General features: G+C 38.3%; 1 protein-coding gene and 1 long non-coding RNA gene across 3 annotated transcripts in view; one reads left to right on the plus strand and one right to left on the minus strand.

Annotated features, from left to right (window-relative positions):
* MAN1A1 (mannosidase alpha class 1A member 1) overlaps positions 1-21745 on the plus strand; it is a 174470-nt gene that overhangs the window by 110711 nt on the left and 42014 nt on the right. The window contains exons 5-6 of the mRNA XM_018563715.1: positions 1645-1739; positions 19463-19586. Of these exons, the coding sequence (XP_018419217.1) occupies positions 1645-1739; positions 19463-19586 (219 nt within the window). The remainder of the gene's footprint in view (positions 1-1644; positions 1740-19462; positions 19587-21745) is intronic.
* The window catches only part of LOC108792848, a 19768-nt gene continuing 13861 nt past the window's right edge, over positions 15839-21745 (minus strand). Inside the window, exons 2-3 of one of the 2 annotated variants that reach the window (XR_001941599.1) lie at positions 19528-19531; positions 15839-15930 (exon numbers count right to left, since the gene is read on the minus strand). This is a non-coding gene — a long non-coding RNA (uncharacterized LOC108792848). The remainder of the gene's footprint in view (positions 15931-19527; positions 19532-21745) is intronic. The other variant, XR_001941597.1, reaches the window with a different exon arrangement.

The raw sequence follows: 21745 nt of genomic DNA on the forward strand, positions 1-21745 counted from the left end.
ACAGGGGTGCCCATTAGGTAGATCGTGATCTACCAGTAGCTCTCAAAGCTGATGCTGGTAGATCACGAAGGGTGTGAATGGTGGCCCCTTTATTCCATTTTGGTATATTTATTTAGCTGTGCACAAACGATTACCTATTAGCCTGAGTCTGCTGAGCCAAGCTCCCTGACATGTTTCTGGTGGATACTGGTGGTTGAAGTGTTACTGTTTGCAAAATACAGCAAGGTGAGCGAGGAGAGACAGCCGGGAGAGAAAAAGAATGACAGCCAGGAGAGAGAGCAAGGAGGATGAGCCAGGAGAGGCAGAGCGAGGGAGGTTTTTTTTTTTGTTGGTAGATCTCATGTAGCTCGTCATTTGAAAAGTAGATCTTAACACAAACAATTGTGGGCACCCCTGGGTTACAACATACATACAACTAGAGTAGGGGAGGGTCAAAACTGCTGTTGTGGTGGTTTGTTTTTATTTGTGATCTGTGTCCCCTTAAGGACAGTTGTCACGGTGGCAAGTGTCTCTGTTGGAAGAGTTCCCCTCTATTCCTGTTCTGGTGGCAACTCAAAATTGTTGCCCTTACTTTCACTTCCCATGACATTGGTGATCAGGGCAATTCGATTTGAATTTCCCCAGTGGCAACACAGACAAAAACTTGACAGAGGTTCTCACCACTTTATCCAAAATCTTTAGTTCCACTTTAGACATTTAACTTTGAACAGATATTTCTGTACTATTCCATGTGCAGGCAGAGCTCATCTTTTAAATGTTTAAATGCTCACATTCTACTTACTGGGTTTCATTAGATAGCCTGTATCCATCCATGAGCAGAGAAAGTTAATCAAGTAATAATCTAGTTTGCTTGCTATACAACTCTGATTTATACTTACCTTATCAATCTTAATAATGTAATTGGCTACGTGTTATTGGTGATATGGGAATCTGTCAAGAAATCGTATCAATCTCATTGACTAGCAGGAACTATATTATGCTTGGCTTTGTTGTGCAAGATTTTTAAAAGTGATTACTTATTTAGAAATCACTTTGTTATTAAGCAGCATAGTGCATTGGAATGCTACATCATTGGTATCGATCACCCTCCAATGATTATAATTATGGATGTTGAAATGTGTTTTTTTTTTTTTTTTCCTATGCCCTTTTTGGGAGCTTTCACTTCAATTACTGCCCTGATGGTAATCATTGGAAGAGGAAGACCAGGTAGATTTGTCCATGGGGGACATGAACACCAGTGAAAACACATTTAACTCTTCTCAACTCCAAAGATCCAAAAATGTGTCTGTAGCTCCCATTTTAGGGCTTGTTCAGACCAAGTATGGAGCAGAGCAGTTACACAACGAATCAAAAATGCATCCAATGGTATTTTGGGCTCTAATTCACACCACAGCGTTCAGTTCCACAGCATGTGGAAAAATTGCAGCATGCCCTATTTTTTTGTGCTCTGGAACGCACTGAAACCCCATTTTAGGCAAAAAAGACCAGAACGCAGCAAAACACACTGCATATACAGAAACTCGTGCTGATCTGGTCCCGATTTGGTGTGAACAAGTATTTAAATCTTGAAGTCTTGTTGGTGTAACTTTTTTTTTTTTTTTCCAAAATGCCACTTACACTTCTTTTTTTTAACCTTTTTTATAGATCTTCAGAAGAAAAGCAGTGGAACTGGGAGAGAAACTACTGCCTGCTTTCAATACTCCAACAGGAATTCCTTGGGCACTGCTAAATGTCAAAAGGTAAATATGTTTAGATTTATGTGCATTTACAGCTTTTGACTATTGTATTTTCTTTTAGTTTTAGTTCATGAGCATCGTGCTATTGGTTTGCTGCTTCCTGGGCGACCAGGAAAGAGAGGGCAGCAAGCGTGCGACTTCCCCGTCCTAAAATAGACCAGGCCTCATGAATTTCAACACTACAGGGGCTACTCCACCCTTCTTGCCAAGCAATCTGTCCCAATGTTGAGGGACAATGCCCTCTTCCTCACATCTGCTCTGTATCTGATAGGGAGGGGAGTACTTTATAGCATTCTAAAAGCTACCTTTTATAATAAGGTAACACTCATATTTGTGATTCTCTCTCCCCATCCCCTGCCCAGGGATTGATACAGTAGCATTGGTATGCCCTTACCTATTCCCACAAACAGTTAAAAGTAATAAACACCCTGAAAGTCCTTTATTGCCAGAAAAAGTAATGTTCCCCCTGTGTAAATCCATAGTTAATCACATTGTCTATCCCCCTGTTGGGGCACTGGATGTGGGGAAAACACCTTTGTTACATAAACATTGAGACAAGGTGCCTTGCGGGGGAGGGGAGGGGGGGTCCAAATGGTGCTTTGCCACAATGTCACTTCATTTTCAATCACAGCAATCCAACAACAATGTTGCCCCACCGCCTGATGACATTGCTACATGACAAATACCCAGTACTACTGTAATGTAAACAACCCCGAGGATTCTGGACGATGCACTGGGCCAAATATGGTCATATCGATATTGGAATGCGCAAATCCCTTTGGTCTCCAGGGACTCGCTATTATGAATGGTTTAACTGGCCAATACAGAGGTTTGGAAGTGGGTTGGCCACCCCAGGAATGTTCTGGATTTCTGCTTTAAAAGTATCTAAATGCTACCGGATAATCATCTAAGTAAGAATTCTAGCTCAATTCTTAAAACAAGCATGATTATTCATTTTCCCTGTACCTTTTGGGTTTGTTAACAAAGTGGGGGGAGAAGAGGTTAGAAAGGCTGTGAGTTTATTGAATTGCTCAATTAATTTTCTCCCAATATCTAGCAGTTGTGTGTGGGTGCCTGAGGCTAGTCCCCCTGCCCGCTCCAGCAGAAAATACTTGCCTGTTCCACTGCTCGTGCCTACTTCTTGTCCGCTGATGGTATCATGGCGCTGAAGCGGGAGATCCAGGCATCCAGAGCACATACCTGATTCTTTGTCTATAAACTTTTATATTTTATTCCACTTCTCTTACAAGGTACTTTTTTTTCTTTTTGTGCTGAAGTATACTCTCCTCCGTTACAGTTGCAATGTCTGTGAGCTCTCCTGCTGGTGCTGACATCTGCTCTCCAGCTTTTTCTGGGTTCAAGATCTTCGGCCATCCTTAATTGGCCAGGCCAGAATAACATAACCCCTGCGAATTGAAGTTTAAACATTCTGATACCCAGCAAATGCTGGGGTTGTACACTGAACTGCACATGCACAGCATTGCCTGACATGTAAGCATGTAAGAGGAGGGAGGGTATGAATTATTTATTGCAAAAGAGACCTAGTATGTGTCTCGTGCAATTTAAAAAAAAATCCCTGTTTGCAAAGTTTGGATTTTTAGCTAAGGTCCACTTTTAAATTCATAGCAATCAATCTTTAAATCTATCAAATTAAAATTGCATAAACGCATATACTGGTTGCAATGGGCTATGTCTGAATTTTCCTTTGCTCCATTTTTTTTTTTTTAAATCACGAGCCACTGATTTTTACCTTTAGTAAATCCACAAATAGATTTATGATCTAAAAAATTTTTTTGCGTTTAATAAATGGGACATAAATGATGGATGCCATTGTAAAGTCGTCATTTCTGCTAAATTATAACAACTATAAAAACAAAATGGTGCAGCACTCCATTTACAAAGTGAATAAAGCACAAAAATCAGTTTATCCCTGAATCCAACAATGTGATAAAAAAATATGCAATATAAATATTGTTTATATTGCAAACATTTTTATCACATTGTTGGATTGGGGGCATTTTGCTGTATTCCTCTTGTAAACCGAGCACTGCACATTTTGTTTTTATTGGTATTATTGGGAGTTTCACATTTTGAGTGTCAGCTGCTTGATAGGTTTGATTATAATTTTAAACTATCGCAGAAAAGATGTATATAGTTTATCTGGTAAATTTATAGTTTTATTTATTTTTTCTAAACATAAAGTTGGTTGAAGGTTAGAGCATAACTTTAGGGGGGGTTATCCTTCATAGATTTTATAGTAAAATGGTAGAATTTGTGAAAGCATTGTCTCGACACATTTTTTATTTGCAGTCATTGGATGGATCATATATTGGCTGATAACCATCTGTATGTTCTTATTTAAAACTGTGTATGCCCTTCAGAATTTAATTAGGTGCCTTTACTATGGATGGCATTTTTAAAAGGGAAATTTACCCTGAGTGCCAAATTATTATAGAGGATGGCTAAATACTTGTGTGACTCTGCCAAGCAGTAGCTTAAATACAAAACATCTCAGATCTGGCATTTATACCGCAAGGACACAACATGAGTGGCATTCTCTACAATGATAAATGGTTTCCATATAATGCTCCTATAACAAAGTACCATCATATCCAATAAATCGGATTCTAGCCTTTAGACATTCCACTTACAAATTTCTGGAGAGATTTAATTTTTAGCCACTTGAGAAGTTAAAATGGCATTGGCAGACGACTTGGCAGTAATATAAGCAAAGCTATTAAACAAGCATGTTTTTAGATGAATGTTTCCATTTACTTTGGTCCATTATACAGCATTTCTAATTCCATTTGTCCTCAAAACTCTTGAAAGATCAGTTATTAGGTGTTCTAAAAAAAGCCATTTCCTATTAACATTGCCATAATTGTTTCTGTAAATCTAGTATTTCCGAATGCCTGAAGTTCAGTTAGGTATTGGGTGTAATTTCAAACAATGTGTTACAGAGAATACTACACTAAAATGAGATCCATGTTTTGTAATTACAGATAAAAGTATTATGCATCATATTTTCAATTTAACACCAAGTAATTGGGTCAATTTTCAGTATGCTTTGGATTGTTAACAATGTTACTTGAAAATGTTAAGTTTATTGAGTTAAAAGCTCCTTTGACTGAATTTTTTATTTAATAGTTTCAGAAGTATCTGAGAGCTGTAACTAGAATAACTGCATTAGCAGTGGGTACTTTCAGTGAAAACCACATGTGAAAAATAGTCCATTTTAGCCCTGCCTCCTCCTCCTTCCTGAGCTTCCCTGTTGGTCACTGGGGCTTGCATAACTAAGTACCAATAGTGAGACTCAGGAGGATGATGCAGGTATGAAAGCAAGCTTGGCTTTTACAGTTAACCCCTTCGTGACGGGAGACGTACACTGTACGTCCAGCCACAAAGGGACCAAATGACTTGTCACGTACACTGTACGTGACGAGTTATTTGCTTCTTTAGAGGGCTGTTAAACGCTGAGAATCAGCTTTTAACATTCATTAATAGATGCCCTTACTACAGAGGCATTCATTAATGAAAGGGTTAACCTTTTTCAGACACCCGATACCTTAATATCGGGTGTCTGAGAGTCAAAGCAAAGCGGACACACATGCCTCTCTCAAGCTATACTGGCTTTTTTTTCTTTCATGAATAGATACATAATGTGTCTATTCCTATAATGTATCCCTGGAAGAAGAATGTTTCAGTTTGCTGATCGTTGTTGCAACAATCAGAAAACCTTTAGTAACAGCTGAATCCTGAACTGCTGCAGGATCAGTGTCACTAACTTATTATCGGCTGTTCTGAAGTTTGAAGCAGCCTGATAAAAAACAAAAATTTATTAATTTATCAAGCAGTAACAGTGAGATTAATTCACAATGACTGATATAATTAAATAAATAAAATACAATTTTTAAGTTTAAAAAAAAGTGAAAAGTGTAAAAAAAAAAAAATTTGTAAAAAAAATAAATAAAATAAGGGATAAATAAATGAATGTATTGCATTTTTTTAGCTGTGCTGGTGTTGTAAAAAAATACTACAAATCAAAACTGGGAAAAAAGTGTTTTTTTTAACGTTTTTTTCTCTTTTTTTATATTTTATTTGTCCTAAGTGAGGCGTTAGACACACATGTGATATAAATATGTAGCCCTATCTGTCCTCTAAAAAACAATATATAATATGTGTGGGTGCACTTTGTAAGAAAGTATATTACTGACGTGGAAGAATCACACAGCAAAAATGTCAAAAGTGTGTCAGTCATTTACGAACAGAAACTAAAAACAAGCTCAGTCATGAAGGGGTTAAGCTATTTTTTTGTGTCAAAAATAGATTAACTTGATAAGGGGAATTCATAAAAACTGGGACAGCTAAATCTGGAGCAGTTGCCCATGACAACCAATCAGCTTCTCAGCTTTCTTGCCAAAGCTTATCTGAGCAAACTAAAGAGAGGAGTGGATTGGTCGCCATAGGAAAACTGTCTACCCCAGTTTTTTTTAACCCCCCCCAATGTATTATACAAAGGAAAAAAAGTAAACAATTGTATATGTGATAGGATATACAGAGAGACTTGTAGGTAGCTGGTCATATGCAGCTCCCAATAAGTGATGAAAGCTTTTCTTCTCCTAAGCCAACAGGAAATACCTTTTTTTTTTTTTTTTTTTTTTTTTTTTTTTTTTTTTTTTTTTTTAGGAGCGCCAAAACACACATCGGGTGTGCCTACATGCAAAAATTATGATTGTGTCACACATCACATATCACCACAAACGTCTGAATGTGAGCAATAACTCTAGAGCCGTCAATCACTCTTAACCCTAAACTGATGAACAGTAAAAGCTTTGCCCATGGGCAATTTTGGGTATGGTAGTTTTTTGCAATTTCATGGGTGCATGCAATTTTAAGCTTGGCATGTTCGGTCTCCATTTACCCGATGTGACCAAAAAAATGTAGCGGAATACATTTTGGCCTATATGTAGTAAGAAATTCTTTATTTGCCACGTTTCATGACATAATGTAGGAAATGTAATGTAATGTAAATCTAGCCATATATAAGTTAAAAAGATTGTTTTTCAAAAGTGTGACATGCCTCTTCTCTGTACTTGGTAGAGACTTGCTTGAGCTTCATTAGACATATCCAATGTGTAAAGTATTTTCAGTTTTGTCTTTTTCTAAGACCCACATTCATGGTACCTGCAGCCCTAAATACCTCATATCCCTTGTCTATCCCAAAGCCTAGCTAAACCTATCATTCATGCATTGGCAATCTGGGCCTGATGGGATATACAGAGAGACTTGCAGGTAGCTGGTCATATGCAGCTCCCTATTAAGTGATGAAAGCTTTTCTTCTCCTAAGCCTACAGGAAATACCTTTTTTGCAACATTTCTGCAAAGTAATAATGCCATATAAATACTATAATGCAAATGATTTGGCGGGATATCTGAGGTCAGTGGCTTTGATAGTTATTACCAGTGCTTTTAACCTGCCCCCATCAAACTGCCTTGTATTCCTTATCAGCATTAGCTTCAAAAAGATGTGCAGATAATTCTGCAGTTTCCAGTTGTATATTTATTTAAGCACATAATTATATTAAAACTCAGCATTCTGACTTTGCCAGTGTTGTGATTTAGGTGTACTTATTCCTACTGAACTTTCTTAATGTTACAAATTTGCATTTCACAATGACTTGACATTGGTTGGAAACGGAAGATGCAAATAACAAACAGTGGGAATTGTTGAGAATTGCAACCCTAACCAGCTCACAGCGTGAAAATGGCTGTGAAAATGGCTGTGAAAATGCTCTGCAGCTAGGAATACTAATTTTGTGCCTGTTTGTCTTCAAGTTTTATGACCGAGTTCATTAAATCATTCATTTTTTTTCTTACTCAAATAATTTGCTTATTTTCATCAAAATTAATTCAGTAACATAAATGCTCGACAGGGAATATTTATTTTTCAGATTCTTGGTGTAAGAGTGCTTTAGCTAATTAAAATCATATTTTTCTGTGGAATGTTGAACAACACTTGAAGGACCCTGAACCTAAACTTTATCCATTGCAAATACCACTCAATGTAAATTTTGCTGTTTCAGTTAAAAGTATGGCAAGCACATGGGGCAGATTGATTTTTATACACTTCACATAAAAATATGGGCTGCCATCTGATCTATTTATGATATGCTGTGTACTTTCTGCATTCTTTGCTTTGTAATCCTGTTCATTGTCCTTTCTCCTTGAAATATTTTACTTGTATTTTGTTTTCTCTAAAGAATGCCTGCTTTAAAAGGACTTCTATGGAATGATGTTTGTATTCAACCACTTGTTTAAAGCTTGATAGGGGAAGCATACTGTTTTAAGTGCCCCTGAGACTTAAAGCTGAAATCCAGGCTATGATGTAAACCCAACAATCAAAAGTACAAGTATTTGCTATATTTGCCCAAGAACTGTTTTCCTCATCAATTGGTTGGATTGTTCCTTGCTGCCGCTAAGTTATTTTATAGCTGGGCCATTTTCCTTCTCTTATCTACCTGTGGTAAAGCAACTTCACCACACTGCATCCTATGCTTACGTGTAGAGCCAAATGCTGTCTATTGTTGCTGTGCTGCCTATTACAAACTCAAAAAAAATCTGGCCTGTAACAAGGGCAGTACAGTCCCTTTTTTTTTTTTTTTTGTTCAGTCCAGCCACTGCCCACAGAAAGAGCACCCATGTACACCCACATGTTAACTTAAAGGTCTGCTATGATAAGTAGTCCAGGAAAATGTAGCATTACAAGCAGGAAAACCAACAAAGCTTAAAGTAATTCTCAATTAAATTTAAGAAAAAGTTATCCTGCTACAATCCCCCATAATGCATTAAGAAGAGATTGAAACCCTCTTGCAATGGCTATACAGGTGGGTGGGCATAGGTTGCCAGGTGCAGAGATCTTTCCAGTTCCAAATATTGGAAGGTGGAGGGTTAGTCAACTTGCTGATATATGATCTTGTCTGAGCCTTAAATGAGTTAGTTTTTTTGTTTGTTTACATGTTTGGATAGAGTATGGAAGGATTAGATCCTTTTGTCAAGCTTTTTTTATGTCTGTGTCCCTACTGGGGAGATTAATCACTTCTAGTTGTCCTGGTGACCACTGGATGCAGCAGAGGAGCATAGGAAATAAGTATGTATTTCCAATGCACCTCATTTCCAACGAATTTCCATAATGTGGTAATTTCTGAATGTTACATGCGGCATTAAAAGAAAATATTCTATGAATGTTTGTTTTTGCCTCTATTTGCAACGACAACTCAGAGGGCAAATGGCTATGTGAATTGTTTATAAATGGACCCCAAAGTGTCTTCTCTATGGAGTATAGCAGGTACTATCCTGTTTATTCCCCCACTGCCCCATTCCCCCAGATTTCCGCAATTGGTGGGGCATTCAGTTCATATACTCCCTTTTTGTGCTGACCATTTTTTTCCTCAATCGGCTCTTGGTTACAGAATCTGTAATTTAGACAATGAACAAAAATGTTCCTTAGTCTAACAAGTCACTGTTACTATTTCTGGAAGGATGGAACTTGTCCCTTCCATTTTCCTTCATGTTCCTTCATTTTCCTTCATCCTATAAAAATAATTTCTAACAGGGTGTATCCATTTCCCTATTCTTGGATCTGCATCTTTGGAACAGAAGGCTCTCACAACATTAGGTAGAACTTCTTTGAGGGTGCTCCCACTGTTCCTTCCTTGCAGGAAATCTCTTGTTAGCTCTGTACGTCCCTGGAATGTCAACAGACACAACACTCTGCTACCTAGCTGCAATTTTCCTAGGTAGGAGTTTTGGGATCTATTTCTTGGACAAAAGAGCCTTTTTCTTCCTGACGGACTAATTATTCATGTATATAATCAGGCAGCTTATATTGTGACTATCGCACCTTTTTAACATCTCTAGATGCGAGTTGGAAAGTCTCCTCCCCATCCTTCTCATATTAAGGTTCCTTTACACATAATGTGTTATGTATATTCTCACCCAGCCCTCCATTTTATATGGGTATGTTGATCTCTCCACCCTTTGTCTTCCCTTAATAGCCATTTTATGCCTGAAGATGACTTAAAAGCCCTCAGAATTATGTATTTTCTGAAAGCAGAAATGCTGTAGAATAAAATGGTGGCAGTTGCAATGTTTTATGTCCCATGATATTAGTATAACTGTTTATCAAACCCTATTTTTCTGTAAAAAAAATTAAATTTAAAAAAATGTAATTCGTGCACATAAACAGAATATAATAACCAACATGTCAAACTTCAAAATTGTCCATAGGTAACACTTCGAAAGCCTTTTTATATAAATTATAGCTCTATAATTATTGTGGTCACTCTGTCATGCACGGCAATACCCAACATGTGTAGCACAATTGTATGTAGGCGCACCCAACGCGAGATAGCGTTTTTATGTGAGTGGACATGGAGACGGACTCCATTTTGGGTGCTTTTAAGTTGACTTTTTATTTTCTTTATTGCTATCGTATAGGAGGCTAACAAGCTCCCCAAGTGATAGCACATTGCAGGTGACAAGTTCTCTTTAAGGAGACAGAGGTCTAAAGGCTTAATGTATTTGAAGAAAAAGTTTTTATGGTAGCATGACAAATTAGATGACTAAATCCCAGCAAAGTCATCTTTTTTTTTGTTTTTGTTTTTTTGGTTGGTGTTGTTAAATATTGGATCTTTCTCTCTTCTGTTTGACTAGCATTATGCATTCCTCCTCCCTTCGCAACCTATGGATAGTACTATTTCAATATACCAGTGTTTGATGAGCTGCCATTTACTAGTGATGGAAGATTTTTGTGAATATGTATTTAATGTATTTTTACATTTCATTTTAGAAGTAGAGTATATACTTTTTGTTTCTTGGGTAAAAAAGTACATGAAAGTTGTTTTAGGCAGAATTTTTCCTTTTGAACATGTAAGCACTATGTAGATTCTCCTTTGGGGACAAGGATTCTGAATAACTATACATTTTAAAACCACAGTGCTTTATGGATGAGCATTCCACTACTTCATATGCTGCTAACTCAAGACAAGATATAGTTTGCCCAAATGTTAAAGTACAAAAGCTTTCCCTGGCATATGCTATCTCTTGAAATATTTAAAGACATTGCATGTTTTAAGATTCTGAGTAAGTCTGAAATATGTGACTAGACAAGCATAAACTATTACAATCTCCAGAACCCACTCAGATCAACAATCTATAATTTGTCAGTTTTGTACCGACAAATTATAGTTATTGTACCGTGAACATCAGCAACTTTCTAAATCATTTCAGACTAGAAATTTCAGATGTATAATCCAAAGGTTAATCATATGTTTAGCCATCAAGATCTCCTTTCCTGTTTTTGTCCCTCTGTCATTTTTGCACTGAATGTTTTTTGTTTTGGGAGGATGATTTGATGTTTGTTTTGTAATATATATATATTTGTATATACAGTGTTTTTACTGTACTCACCAGCATAATTTTGCATTGGTCATGTAAGCGTTACAGATATCACAGATTTAACCTGTCTTGCATGCCCATTTACATGTTGGAGACTTTTGCATTCACTGAAACTGCTCTTCGTTTTTCGTTTTTTAACACATTTAAATCTGACACGGGCCTGTCCATGTGAGTATAGTACCACTGCTTTGGCAACTACTACATCATCATGAATGGATTCAGTACCTCATGCTCTATTGCTACAGCAGCCTTGCAAATATCCCAGTACTGCTTTTGCTATTCTAACTGTAGGGTTCTGAATCAAAGAGACTTTGCCTCGAAAGTAAAAAAAAAAAAATGGGGGGGAAAAAAAACTTGATTGGTGAAGTGAAAATTTTGATTTTCAAGTATGGAACATGATGGCTAAGGAATGTTAATGCTGGTCATAAATACAGCATATTGAACATAGATATAGGTTCATATCTTGTATATTATCTATATTATTTCAAATGCAAAAATGTTAAATTATGTTAGATGAGGACCATTGTTTGTTTCCATTGCCTAAAAGTTTTTTTCTGTTTTTTAAATTTGTTTTCTTCATGGAAAATGCGACAAGAGATGCTGGTGAGCAGGAAATGCCAGTGGAAGCACCGGTATTAGTATTCAGTGTCGGCGAGATCCGAAAGCAAAATATCGGTACTCGATATTGAAAAACCGCTATTGGTGCATCCCTTGTTTTGATTAAAACTATTTTTTTGTATTGGGACTAGTAGATTTGGCCCCCTCTTTAGCCCTTGGACAAGTAGTTTTTTTTTTTTTTATTTCCACACCCCTGTCACTTTCAATTCTCTATCCTACACTATTAAAGGAGAACTCTTTGGAAAGTGAAATGCACTCATCCCCATGGTTAGAGCCGATGTGTGACACTGCAGCTGTCACACGTCGGCTTTATTGACCGAGAACTGAGCATTCACAAACCTCTGAACTCTCCGTTCACGATCTTCTCCCTGCAGACAGTGCTGACTGTCAGCCACCACTCCCTTCAGGGATTCCCTCCTCCCCTTTCTGTTCCTACATCTCTGATTGGACAGACACATGGGAGAGGTCGGGCACAGCTGGCTCTGGCTTTAGAGAGGCAGAGCCAGCTGTTAATTGTCAGGGTGGATCCTGACAATTTTTGTCAGGATCCGTCCCTGCTGCAGCATGTCTCTACGCTGTCAGCAGATAGCGTACAATAGCCTGCTATTTGCTAAGTTTTGGGTCACATGAGGACATTAGTAAATGTCCTCCAGGGGCCCAAAAGAGAACTAATGCCAAAAAAGGATTGGCCGTACTTCTATTTTAAGAAGACTAAATTAGCCCACCAGTAGCCTCCTATATCGAAAATCACTTTTGGGTCGGCTGACTTAGATTTTTACCCATTGCCATGGTAAAACGGAGTATAAGTTTGTCTCTCTAATGCCAAAAACAAGTGTCAGGATACTGAGAAACTTAATTCCTTAGGCAGTTCTATCTACAAGTCCCTTAGCAGCAGCTGAAAAAGTAATAAAAAAAAATGATAGCTATACAGGAAAGTTTTCTGCTTGTGATAACTTTCACTGACAACACACTGCTTTTTGTTTATGCTTCTGCCAACTTCTGAAATGATAGGGAATTTTGCCATTTCTGCCGCTGTGATTAAACCTGTTGGTAAATAAAGTGACAATGCTGCCAGCTAGCTCAGACACTGTAGTTGTAGGACCATCTGAGCCACAGCTCTCAAGCTTCAGATAATTACCAGAGGCCAGTTACAGCGGCTGGGAAAATGAGCTGCCCTAGAGCATCATGCAGCCCATGTCTGCATTGGTATTGTTATAAATAGATGGACCCTGGAGTGTTTCCTATTGCCAGTCTGTCTGAGTACATATCAAAGCTCTGTATTTTCTCCATGCTGTCTTGAGAGTGCTGTCTGTAGAAAACATAGATATGATGTAGCCCTTTGCTGGAACAGTTTAATTAAGTGAAGTTTGTTCACAGCTGACTACTGTATATGTGTATGTGTAGCTGACCTTGTACAGAAAGATTTCTTCTACTGCATTTACTGATATTAAAATATCACTTCCGCTCCTGTTATCAGATTCTGTATTGTTTATTGTACCTAACTGTTCGTAAACAATGAATAGTCAAGTCACCACGTGTGAATTCCAGAATAGTTACGGGAACATGCAAATCAATAAGCAATTACAAACTGATTGTCCTGTTTTTTTTTTGTTTTTGTTTTTTTAAGCCATCAAAATCTCTAAATTGCTAATGTCAACTTTTGCCTTTTTTCTGTCTCAGTGCATTTCTGAAGGTTCAGACACAAAATCTTAAATGTGAAAGTACGAATGTATGTTACAAAACATGCTTTGTTGTACAGAGCTCTACTGTTTCATAAGGGTGTCAAAACTGTAAATTTCATAGATGTTAGAAACCATGAATTACCTAAAGAACAACAGAATATTATTCTATTGTGCTCGCTACTTCAATTCAAATGAGGTAGAGACCAACAGTAGTTGACCAATGTGACCATCATGCTCACAGCATGGAGTACTGTATTGTGAAAATGGCAGCACAGAAGTAATTGTAATTTACACATTATACCTACCTACTGCAATCCTCTTCTGAAAATTAACTCCTGGTTTTATCATTTACCCTTAAAATGCAATTCCACACTTCCACATTGTTCATATGCTCTTAACTGAAGCTGAAGATTCAGAGTTCAGGTGGAAGTGCTCAATGGCCAACTCAAATTTCATCTTCTGAGCCCCTTCAGTTGAGATCTGACCAACACCTAGGTATTTGGTTATCTGATATAGCATACCAGTGTTTTCTGCAAGTCAGTGATTTCAAGTTATTATACCTTTTTAGGTTAGGTAACTTTTATCAAAGAATAACTAAATAAATAAAAACATATAACAATGTGTTTGGACAAAATCAGGGACATGTAAAACTGTTATAATAGTTATTGAATAATTTTGATGTGATAGTTTCCTTTTGGGTTTTGCTGGCTTTGTTTTATTTGAAATGTTTCCTGACTGAGCCTGTAGGCTGTGCCTTCTGTGGTGTGTTAAAATAATATCATCCAAGGTACTCCTCATTATGTAGTTTTGGTTTTGGCTGCAAGGCTGAAAATATCATTTAAAGCATTAGAGGTCTCTCTGAATACATAAACAGCATTTAGAGCAACAATTAGTAAGTAATAAGCTATTTTGAATGTGGTACGTGATTTAAATTGGCCTGTTTCCCATTTCTGTAAGAATGATTTTATAAGAGCAGAACCAAGGCAAAAAACACTGCAACTGAGCTTTCATCCTGTTATCCTACAAAGCAGCTGAATCTTTGTGAAATCATTTTAGCAAGCATGTGGGGAGCAGAATTTAAAATTCACTGGGAACTGGCACAAAATTGGACAATGATCTTGCATATAATGACAGATGAGACTACCGTACTCCTTTTCTTGAAGATCTCGTATGGTTCGGTAACCATTTGAGCTCCAGCACCTGTAAACACCATATGGACTAAAGCAAGGTTAACATTTTTATTGTGTGCCCTTTTGATTTGCATATTTTTTTAATACATTTTACAGTACCAAGTAATGTCTAATTTTTGGGGGGGAAATGCAATTATTTTGCAGGGGAAAAAATAGAAAATGTATGCATTTCTTTTCTTGAAAAATCAAGAAAATGATTTAAACAAAAATGTTAAAACTAACAGGTCTAGGATAAATAGTTTTGCATTCAATGTGAGGACAGGGAGGCCTACCCACAACCTAGAGCTTTGGCGAGAGGAGGGGAGTACTCGCTTAAAATAAGGAGCAAGGAATAAGGTAAGTAATGCAGCTTATTCCTCTACCCCTGGACTTGACAAGCATTTAACCATTGCAGTGTGATGGGCCCCACTTCAAAGGTTTTTGTTTTTTTTATTCTTGGAGTTCAACTTTACGCAATGCCTCAGAAAAGCATGTTGTGAGAATAAACACAACATACACATAGTGTGGGTTCCACTTTTACAGTCAAATTAGAGAAACTCCACTATATGAATGCAATGTGTTTCCACATTTAAAAACGGTTTAAACGTACCTGTGTCTTCCCCGCGCGCTCCCGTCCAAAAATGTGAAAATTCTCGGGCAGCCGCAAAGCATCTTGGGGCTGACGCATGTGCAGCTCACATTTTTGGCCGGGAGACGAGGAGAGACACAAGGTAAGTATATGGACGGCGTGCACCCGCATGCAGACACCGTGGGACAGGAAGTGCCAGCAAGGACAGAGGAGTTGTCGCTGGATCAGAGACCCTCTGGAGGGACAGATGAAAACGACAGGAAAGAAGATTGGATTAAGAAATATAATTTAAGGTAAGTGCTTTAATTAACATTGGGGGAGGGGAAAAATATCTGCCTTTAATTGCAAAGTCCCTCTTTGCCATGAAAATGAACTTAATCCCCAAAAAAAACTATTCCACTGCATTTCAGCCTTGCCACAAAAGGACCAGCTGACATGCCAGTGATGTCAGCTGGTCCTTCAGTGTTGACGAGGGCAAGGCTGGAGACCACTAGGTCATGCTGACTGAGTTAGAATAACAGACTGGAAGCTCTTCTGTTAACCATGGTTACCTGCAAGGAAACACGTGCAATCATCATTGCTTTGCACAAAAAGGAATTCACAGGCAAGGATATTGCTGCTACAAAGATTGCACCTAAATCAACCATTTATCGCATCATCAAGAACTTCACAGAGAGAGGCTCAGTTGTGGAGAAGAAAGCTTCAGAGCACCCAAGAAAGTCCAACAAGCGCCAGGACCGTCTCCTACAGTTGATTCAGCTGCAGGATCGGGGCACCACCAGTGCAGAGCTTGCTCAGGAATGGCAGCAGGCAGGTGTGAGTGCATCTGCACGCACAGTGAGGCGAAGACTTTTGGAGCGTGGCCTGGTGTCAAGAAGGGCAGCAAAGAATCCACTTCTCTCCAGGAAAAACATCAGGGACAGACTAATATTCTGCAAAAGGTACAGGTATTGGACTGCTGAGGACTGGGGTAAAGTCATTTTCTCTGATGAAACAGCAGGACTTGGCACCTGCCCACACTGCCAAAAGCACCAAAACCTGGTTCAATGACCGTGGGATTACTGTGCTTGATTGGCCAGCAACCTCGCCTGACCTGAACCCCATAGAGAATCTATGGGGCATTGCCGAGAGACATGAGAACGAACAATGCAGAAGAGCTGAAGGCCGCTATTGAAGCATCCTGGTCTTCCATAACACCTCAGCAGTGGCACAGGCTGATAGCTTCCATGCCATGCCGCATTGAGGCAGTAATTGCTGCAAAAGGGGCCCAAACCAAGTACTGAGTACATATGCATGCTTATACTTTTCAGAGGTGCGATATTGTTCTATGCACAATCCTTGTTTTATTGATTGCATGTATTGATTGTGGTTTTGGGGTTTTCATGAGCTGTAAGCCATAATCATCACAATTATGACAAATCACGGCTTGAACTATCTTGCTTTGCATGTAATGAGTCTATCTCATATATCAGTTTCACCTTTTTAAGTTGCATTAGTGAAATAAATGAACTTTTGCACGATATTCTAATCGAGTTTCACCTGTATAGTGTATTGGATTGAGGAAGATGGGTGGGTATATCACGTGGAGTTGCATATGTAGGGTACACCTTATGCATAGAGGGAAGGTGGGAATTTGTATCGGAGAGAGGTAAGGCTGAATCTAATAGTGATGGGCAGGACACATGGGGTGGGGAGGGGTGGGGGGTGAGAGAGAGATTGGGGGGAATTTATCAAACTGGAGTAGAGAAAATCTGGAGCAGCTGTGCATGGCAACCAATCAGCTTCTCTCCAGTTTGTTCAGTCAAGATTTGAAATGAAAGAGAAGCTGATAGGTTGCCATGCACAGCTGCTCCGCTTTTTGTCTGCTCCAGTTTTGATAAATTCCCTTCATTGTACATAAGGGGGAGGCATGTTTTGTTGATGTGGCAGGAAACAGTGATGAAAAGAAAGGGGACAGGTTGAGAAGTGAGGGTATGTGTACACAGAAGGTGTTGAAGTCTTGTCACCCATTACCATTGTTTCCATTTTTGTTTTGGTCCCAGATGGCCATTATCTATTTCTAATTATTAAAAAATAAATGTTTATTCTGATGACCTTATCTTTTTAACGTGACTCTTGATATCCCATCTAATAGTACTCATGCATGGAGGCTGTTGTATGCTATTGTTTTTCTCATTGCACAGCTCTCTTGCAGTCTGTAGATAGCAGTTGTGAAACCTCTGTGTTAAAATCATCTTTACCTCCTTTCACTTCACTCTTTTTTTTCCCCCATTTATCTAGAAGTTTGAGGGTTTTTTTTTTTTTTTTTTTGGTGACCTCAGACCTACAAATTGCAACATCCAGCTTAAAAGTCCATTTCCACCTTTTTTAAGTGGTTAGCATTTATCGTGGTAATGTAGAGGTGCAGTGATGTAACTATGTGCATGTTTATGCCTCACATTGCAGACTTTCATTTTTTTTTTTAATTAAAGTTTTATTAGGCCTAAATTTTAGAAATTAAAAATTTTCTCCATAGGAAACTCTGTCCGACACCAGGGTCAGATGTAAAGCAGGCTGTAAACAGCTCTCCCCCTCCCTGTTCATTGTAACACGATCCCTAAACACCAGCTCTGCCTTTGATCGCAATACACTGTGCGGGGGAAGGGGGTACTATGAATACTACTGAGTGGGGGGTGGAGAAGTCACTTGTAATGTACACACATTGCTTGCAAAGCACAGAGGCAGCCATTCAAAAATGTAAGTTTCTGTGTTCATATACAGCAACTGGCATATGCAGTCACTTAGTGTACATTGCTGGCATATGTTTTGTTTTTTTTAAATACTTCAGCAAAGGTAGAAATGGGCTTTAAACTTTAAGCTCAGTCGCACCCTTAATGCAATGCTCTTTCCCTCTCTGACCCATAGACATGCACATCGTAAAGGGGCATAGTACTGTAGATCCATGGATGGGGAGAGTACGGGGGAAACCCCCATAGACCTGCTCATCTTAAGAGGCGGATGCACCTTATGACTCCGGGAGTAGGGGTCCACACGACGAAGCCGTGGTGGGCCACTCCTCCAACCCCATACCGCCCCCCCCAGCTGACTGGAACCATCGGCAGGTCCTACCTTCTCCCACAAATTATACATCTACTCCACTAGAGGCGCTATTCCTCTCCATATAACCCTAAACATCTGAGTATATGTTTGATGTCTGTAATGTTTTGTCATGCCGACCTCACGAGATGGCAAATTGGAATTTATTACAATAATTGTCGATGTTCTATGTTGTTTTTGTACCTTTTTGACTCATGCTCTCGATCAACTTTGATCATTGCTGTGATTGTCTACTGAGGAAAAAATATTTGAATACAAATTTATTGGGGAAAAAAATAAATACTGTAGCTCCAGCGTTGAAGCTAGAAGTGGATATTTGCATATTTCTTGCTGTGGTTTTTAGGGCCTTACAGGCATTTAGAAAAATTACCAAATGTTTGTGCAGACACCTCTTGCTTGTTTTTAGGTGCCTGGGCAAGCTTTTATATTATATAACCACTATAGTTCACACTATAATTATATTGTAGTACTTTGTAAGACCGTTTAAGATTTATGCATGTGAAATATTACATACAGTATAATGGGGGGAATTTATAAAAACTGGAGCAGAAGAATCTAGAGCAGTTGCCTATGACATGCAATCAGCTTCTCTTCAGTTTGTTCAGTTAAGGTTTGAAAATTAAAGCTGGGTGCTGATTGGCTGCCATGCAAGGCAGCTCCAGATTTTGTCTGCTACAGTTTTTATAAATTCCCCTTAATGTATTCTGTTAATATCTTGCAAATTTGATTTTAGTTTTCAACATTTTACAGTCAAGGGTAAGTTAAAAAATTACATCATTTTCATAACTGAATTGGTATACATTATGAAGCTGCATAATATTTTTTAAGATGTGTTGCATACAGATTTCTCATTTGTACCATTAAAACTGTTTTAACTGCAATAACTAACTTTATTTCTTCAATAAAATCTTATTTTTTTTATTATGGCAGTAAAGCTCCATCCAAACCTGTACTAATGTTTTTCATATGTAGATTCTGCTCAGCTTTATTTCTGCACCTTACTTTTTATGTTAAGCATTAGGAAGTCAATAATATATTTTAATGTTATTTCATTACACAGTTTGTTATATGAATCTCATTTTCTGACCCCCATATCCTCTATCTCTTGATATTTAGTGGGATTGGTCGGAATTGGCCTTGGGCTTCAGGAGGCAGCAGTATCCTGGCAGAATTTGGAACACTTCACTTGGAATTTGTCCATTTAACTGAGATATCAGGAAACCCAGTATTTGCTGAGAAGGTTGGTGCAAGTTTCATATTTTTGAAACACAATTACGGCAAAGCAAATCATATAATTGAAAACTGTGAAGTTAGAATATAGGTGGGTGCCATTTCTAAACTTTGTTTTACATGCTATGGAGCTGTCATCTTGATCCTGATTTGCTTTCTAGTGTCTACCCAACTTGGAACAAATATGCTGGATAGGAATTCAGGTTTTTGTATACTTCAGTGGCTTCATGTTTGTTCTAGATCAGGTATTACTACTAGGTAGTTACGCCAGGATCAGGATGAAGGCCCTGGGGCTTGCAGCTTTTAATACACGTCAGCAATAGCAACTACCATGTTCCTATCCTTACGAGTGATAAGCTGTGGTGTCCTTGTGAGTTTGAGTATTCAAACTCAACCCTTCACATAGAAGGGCAGTTCTTTTATAATAGAAGGGAGTGCACCTGAATTTCGGAATTCACCTTGAGCACCACCTTTTGGAACTTTTTAGCTGTCTAGCTTAAAACAAACCTGTGCTTTGCCCATGTAGGGCAAAGCCAAATGTTATTTTTATTGCCCTGTTCTTTAGCACCACATACTTAACCTTTTTTCCTTTTTTCCGCGTTCTCACTTTGTGTGCTAGATGTAAAGAAAATACTTGAGGAGCATGAAAATACTAGAGGAGCAATGACTCCCTCCTCCTTTTCTCATGTAACAGCACTGATGATTTGGCCCAGTCATGTCACATGGAGTGGGAACAAAGTTTGTTCATTACACACCAACACAACAAAATCATATGCATTATGTTTATGTAAGATGCACCTGCACAGTATATATAAATGTTGTGTTTCTGTAATACATGCTTGTACAAGTTTTTAATCAATGCCATGTATAACAGGTTTCCTTTAACACAGAAAAGGTAACACACTCCCAGTATACAAAAGTAGTGGCAGGTTCTTTTGGACCCCACATGCCTCCTGTGATTCTAACTCCTCTAGATCCCTGTGCTTGGACTCAGTTAGGAAAAGAGGAAGTTGGTGAACAGGAGTTCACCAGTCCCCTATGACTGTTGTTTGGATTATATTTTAAGGTGAGCTATGAAATCAGGGGCAGGATACACATTTTAAAAGCATGCAGAGGGTTACATTTTCTATATTTCTTTTGCAGTCACATGGTTAAAGTGAACATGTGAGGATAGAAATATATAGAAGCTTCCATTATTGACCTGAACTCAGGGGGTCTAATCCTTGCAATTTCTTAGCTACTTGGGAGTCACTGACCAAGAACAAATATGTGTCAGACATCATATGCTTGTTCCAATCCCATAATTTACCAAAAACTGGAAGAAAAAAAGATGATAACCCCGGAGCTTTCACCTTAAAGACCATTCAGTAATGGCAGCATCCATATATTAGTCATGATCGGTTTCATTTAGGTATAGTTTTAAACACAACTTGACCCACCAGCTATAACTAAGATCCTTCTGGCGGAAGCATGTTGGTGTAAATGCTTTTATGGAGTTGTACATCTATTTATAAACTTATGGGGACTCTGAGCTCTGTGCAGGAGTTTTCTTACTATTTTGCACTGTGTGTGGGTAGACATGAGCCTGAACCGAGCATCAACATTTCCTTGGAGCCCAAGTGGTGTTTGGAGGTTGAGCAGATTTGCAGCAGAACATTGAGATGCTGGGATGTTATGACCTTCTCAGCTAAGCTTATCTTGGTAAAGATTACAGTTGACTTTAGCTTGTACTGGCATTTTTTTTAATGTATTTACCATGACACAATCCATTGACTCTGAAGATTAATACAAAAGAACAGTATGTTGGCAGTTGGAAAGCTTAGTGCCTGCTGAGATTAGTCATTTACAAGCAGCATGCAAGCACACCTTGATTAATGGACAATGTGTAATCTTTTCCTTGGCAATCTAGGGAAAAAATATTAGCATTTATTTTGTACTTTCATTTTCGCACCACATTTTCAATATAATGTAACATACTGAAGGACACTTCCTACCCTCTATAGTGACATGGAGGTTTATGCTGATAGTGTGGTATCTTGCTTTTTAATAAAGATGGTATGCATACACTTTTATGTCAGAGAGCTTAAAGAAAAAACTGCAAGGGTTAAGTGCTTGTTTTGGTCTGGGGATGAAACAAAAAATTATATACTCACCTGAACCTTCGAGCCG

This window comes from Nanorana parkeri, unplaced genomic scaffold, assembly GCF_000935625.1.
Source record: "Nanorana parkeri isolate BGI_ZX_2015 unplaced genomic scaffold, ASM93562v1 scaffold22, whole genome shotgun sequence".
NCBI lineage: Eukaryota > Metazoa > Chordata > Amphibia > Anura > Dicroglossidae > Nanorana > Nanorana parkeri.